The following is a 5,000-nucleotide window of genomic DNA, read 5'->3' as shown; positions in this document are numbered from 1 at the left end:
TGTGTGTGTGTTGAGGTTTGTTTGTGTGTGTGTGTTGAGGTGTGTGTGTGTGTGTGTTGAGATGTGTGTGCGTGTTGAGGTGTGTGTGTGCGTGTTGAGATGTGTGTGTGCGTGTTGAGATGTGTGTGTGTGTGTTGAGGTTTGTTTGTGTGTGTTGAGGTTTGTTTGTGTGTGTGTGTTGAGGTGTGTGTGTGTGTGTGTGTTGAGGTGTGTGTGTGTGTGCGTGTTGAGATGTGTGTGCGTGTTGAGGTGTGTGTGTGTGTGTTGAGGTTTGTTTGTGTGTGTGTGTTGAGGTGTGTGTGTGTGTGTGTGTTGAGGTGTGTGTGTGTGTGTGTTGAGGTGTGTGTGTGTGTGTTGAGGTGTGTGTGTGCGTGTGTGTGCGTGTGTGTTGAGGTGTGTGTGTGTGTGTGTTGAGGTGTGTGTGTGTGTGTTGAGGTGTGTGTGTGTGTTGAGGTGTGTGTGTGTGTGTGTGTTGAGGTGTGTGTGTGTGAGTGTGTGTGTGTGTGTGTGTGTTGAGGTGTGTGTGTGTGTTGAGGTGTGTGTGTGTGTGTGTTGAGGTGTGTGTGTGTGAGTGTGTGTGTGTGTGTGTGTTGAGGTGTGTGCGCGTGTGTGTGTTGAGGTGTGTGTGTGTGTTGAGGTGTGTGTGTGTGTGTGTTGAGGTGTGTGAGTGTGTGTGTGTGTGTGTGTTGAGGTGTGTGTGTGTGTGTGTGTTGAGGTGTGTGTGTGTGTGTGTTGAGGTGTGTGTGTGTGTGTGTTGAGGTGTGTGTGTGTGTGTTGAGGTGTGTGTGTGTGTGTGTTGAGGTGTGTGTGTGTGTGTTGAGGTGTGTGTGTGTGTGTGTGTGTTGAGGTGTGTGTGTGCGTGTGTGTTGAGGTGTGTGTGTGTGTGTGTGTGTGTGTGTTGAGGTGTGTGTGTGTGTGTGTGTGTGTTGAGGTGTGTGTGTGTGTGTGTGTGTGTTGAGGTGTGTGTGTGTGTGTTGAGGTGTGTGTGTGTGTGTGTGTGTGTGTGTTGAGGTGTGTGTGTGTGTGTGTGTTGAGGTGTGTGTGTGTGTGTGTGTGTGTTGAGGTGTGTGTGTGTGTGTGTGTGTTGAGGTGTGTGTGTGTGTGTGTGTGTGTGTTGAGGTGTGTGTGTGTGTGTGTGTTGAGGTGTGTGTGTGTGTGTGTGTGTGTGTGTGTGTGTGTTGAGGTGTGTGTGTTGAGGTGTGTGTGTGTGTGTGTGTTTCTTTTGAAGAAATGTTGTGTAAAGTTCCTTGAATATTCCCAGAGTTCTTTGCAGCTCTCCTTATTGGATGAGGGTTCATGTTGATGATGTCAGACCGAGCGCCCGTGCGATCAGGAAGTGGCGTTCTCCTTCCTCCGTCATCACTTCCCCTCTCACTTATCGTCCTTCCAGAATCTGAAGAAGAAGGTGGACGAGCGGCAGGCCAAGCTGTCTCAGGCCAAAGGCGAATACAAGACGGCTCTCAGGAACCTGGAGAGGATCTCTGATGAGATCCACGAGCGACGGAGAAGCTCCGCCATGGGACCCCGGGGGCGTGGCGTGGGCTCAGAGGGTGACAGTGTTTCAGGGGATGATGTTGCCAGCTTCAAGATGGAGTCAGACGAGATATCCAGTGAGTAGACTTCAGCAGGTCTGTGACTCTTGAACGCTGTGTCGATGTTTGTTGGCTCTGCGTCGGTCTCAGCTGCTCCCTGCTGGTTCTCATAATGTCAGAGAGAATGTTTATGCACAGTTTGGATGTTAATGTCGACGAACAACTCCTTCCCTCCCCCCCCCCCCCCCCCCCCCTGCAGTGGCGTCAGTGTGTTTCGATGACGAGGCGTGTGCTGGTGGCAGCTTCATGTCTGAGGAGGACTCAGAGACTCGCTCCACCTGCAGCCTGGGTTCGTCTCCCAGCAGCCCCCAGGAGCTCCTGTCCAGCTGCCCCTTCGCCAGCTCGTCCACATCCTCCTACACATCTTCCTCCCCCTCTCCCTCGCCCACTCCTTCCTCTCCCCCCTCCCGGCCCTGCAGTCTTGACCTCCCCAGCACCGTGTCACTGTCTGACTTTGGACTCATCTCTCCGGTGCTCGGGCCTCGCAGCGAGTGCAGCGGAGCGTCATCCCCTGAGTGCGACCTGGAGAGAGGTGGGTATAAAAAATATGTCAAAAGGGTCAAAGTGACCAAAACACATTCAGCTGTCCTCTAAACTGCAGAGATGGTGTAGTGGTCTGTATAGATGGTGTAAGGTCTGTATAGATGGTGTAAGGTCTGTGTAGATGGTGTAGTGGTCTGTGTAGATGGTGTAGTGGTCTGTGTAGATGGTGTAGTGGTCTGTGTAGATGGTGTAGTGGTCTGTGTAGATGGTGTAGTGGTCTGTGTAGATGGTGTAGTGGTCTGTATAGATGGTGTAGTGGTCTGTGTAGATGGTGTAGTGGTCTGTATAGATGGTGTAGTGGTCTGTGTAGATGGTGTAGTGGTCTGTGTAGATGGTGTAGTGGTCTGTGTAGATGGTGTAGTGGTCTGTGTAGATGGTGTAGTGGTCTGTATAGATGGTGTAGTGGTCTGTATAGATGGTGTAAGGTCTGTATAGATGGTGTAGTGGTCTGTGTAGATGGTGTAAGGTCTGTGTAGATGGTGTAGTGGTCTGTGTAGATGGTGTAGTGGTCTGTGTAGATGGTGTAGTGGTCTGTGTAGATGGTGTAGTGGTCTGTGTAGATGGTGTAGTGGTCTGTATAGATGGTGTAGTGGTCTGTGTAGATGGTGTAGTGGTCTGTGTAGATGGTGTAGTGGTCTGTGTAGATGGTGTAGTGGTCTGTATAGATGGTGTAGTGGTCTGTGTAGATGGTGTAAGGTCTGTGTAGATGGTGTAGTGGTCTGTGTAGATGGTGTAGTGGTCTGTGTAGATGGTGTAGTGGTCTGTGTAGATGGTGTAGTGGTCTGTATAGATGGTGTAGTGGTCTGTATAGATGGTGTAGTGGTCTGTGTAGATGGTGTAGTGGTCTGTGTAGATGGTGTAGTGGTCTGTGTAGATGGTGTAGTGGTCTGTATAGATGGTGTAAGGTCTGTGTAGATGGTGTAGTGGTCTGTGTAGATGGTGTAGTGGTCTGTGTAGATGGTGTAGTGGTCTGTGTAGATGGTGTAGTGGTCTGTGTAGATGGTGTAGTGCATGAATGAGTTGATGAGAATATGGAGGCATAGTTGGATATGATGAATGTATTATTGTATGTATAAATAATTGAATGAATAAATGTACGTGTGAAAGGAATTCATGACTACATTTTTTAGAATGAATAAATGAAAAACTGATTGATAAAGAACAAACCTCCATCTGTGTTTACTGTCGTTGGATGTCTTTGTGCATATCTGTGTTCACAGCTTCAGTCCACCGATGGAAACAGAACACATTTCATGGTTGTGTTTTTAATAATCCTGCTCATGTTTCAATCTGTGACGTCGTTTCCTGCTGCAGGTGACCGAGCCGAGGGTGCAGAGGGGGACCTGGACAACACTCCTGGACAACACTCCTGCTCTGACCACCAACAACAACATGAACAGCAGCTCGACTCCCAGCACCAAGAAGAGCTTCAGCCTGGAGTCACGCTTCAGCTTCCTGAACCTGCGCCGCCCCCGCGCCGACAACACCAAAAACCCGGTCAAGGCTGAGGCGGGGAGCTCTGAGGTCTTAGTCGAAGGGGTCTGATTTTGGGTTTTCTGGCTCTGCGTGGCTTCGAGCTCTCTGAGAAACTTGAACAAGCTGTTTATAGGCTACAACTGCACGCCATCTCCTAACGCCACGATTCACTGAGAATGGAAGCAGACGCCAAGGTCTTCACGCAGCATAGAGCGCTGATGATATTTAAAAGGTGCCGTCTGTGATGGAGCTGCGCTCTCACGCTGACGGCGCTCAGTTCTGTAGATCAGGTGGTCTCTCTCTGCTCAGGTGTAGCAGGTGACTCCGCCCTCAGTGTCATCATCTGTACATAGTGTTTTGAACTTCTCCACGTCATCGTCCCTCCCGCTCTTCTTCTCTCGCGCTCGAACACCTGAGACAACGAGCACTGTTGTGTGTGAAATGTGTCGATGATGGCTCACTTGATGTTGGAGGTTTATCCGTCACTGAACGACAGCAGCTGCCTGTCCATGAGCTTCTGTTCATCAGGGTCGGGAACGTCTGTTAAATAACGTGTTCTGCTTGATTCAACGGACATAATGAAATAAAGAATAAATGATTGTTACATGTCCTGTGTGATATTTATGTCTCTATTTCAGTTGTTCAGGCAGGAAGAGGAACATCGAAACCTGAAGTAGTAAAACACAGACGGCTCATCCAGGATGTAAAGTGAGCGCTTTAAACAAACGTTGATAGATTTTATTGGGACAGAAAAGTGCAGCTCAAAGGAAACAGGAAGTGTTCTTGGCATGAATACAGTTTAAAAACACTCACGCACACATTCAGACTCGCTGTGCCGCTGCATGCTGCTCCTGAGAATAAACCCCCCCCCCCCCCCCCCCCATCAGACACTGTTCATTTATTTAATTTACTTCTTTATCTTTGGTGCCACTTTCTACCTTCCCTGTCTTAATAGTTTGGCAGCCTCGAGTGTCCCTCTGAGTGTCCCATCAGGTCACCTGATCCAGGACGGTTTCATCGAGATCACCCAGAAAGCTTTATATTCAGTCTCAGAGAGATGGGGCTCTTGGTGTCCCAGAGAGACCCCCCCCCCCCCCCCCCCTCCAGCTGTTTCTTCATTGAAGCTGGGAGACCTTCAGGGACGTGGTGCTGGAAAAGTCCAAGAAGAAGGGTCCTTCCTGTTTGGGCAGGAAGGTGGTAGGGATGACGTTGTAGATGCCTGCTGGGATGTGTTCGGCCTCCATGTAGCAGAATCCACACCTGCAGACAGACACACTCATGTTAACCCTTTCTCTGCCTGCTGCTGCTGCTGCACACTGTTTGTTCTCACCTGTAATCTCCACTGCTCTTCTTCTGGCTCACCTGTAATCTCCACTGCTCTTCTTCTGG

The 5,000-nt window shown here is 49.7% G+C and overlaps 1 protein-coding gene across 1 annotated transcript in view; it reads left to right on the top strand.

The window, feature by feature from the left end:
- The window catches only part of LOC306819312 (SH3 domain-binding protein 5-like), a 17,965-nt gene extending 13,946 nt beyond the window's left edge, over positions 1-4,019 (top strand). Inside the window, 4 exon segments of the mRNA XM_079373087.1 lie at positions 1,391-1,610; positions 1,792-2,124; positions 3,450-3,490; positions 3,492-4,019. Of these exon segments, the coding sequence (XP_079229213.1) occupies positions 1,391-1,610; positions 1,792-2,124; positions 3,450-3,490; positions 3,492-3,680 (783 nt within the window). The 3' untranslated portion in view covers positions 3,681-4,019.
- Positions 4,020-5,000: the final 981 nt, after the last annotated feature.

The sequence above is a fragment of the Symphodus melops genome, assembly GCF_947650265.1.
Source record: "Symphodus melops genome assembly, contig: scaffold_241, whole genome shotgun sequence".
Classification (NCBI taxonomy): Eukaryota; Metazoa; Chordata; class Actinopteri; order Labriformes; family Labridae; genus Symphodus; species Symphodus melops.
The sequence above is the reverse complement of the archived record's forward strand: the minus strand, read 5'-3'. Positions and strand labels throughout refer to the sequence as shown.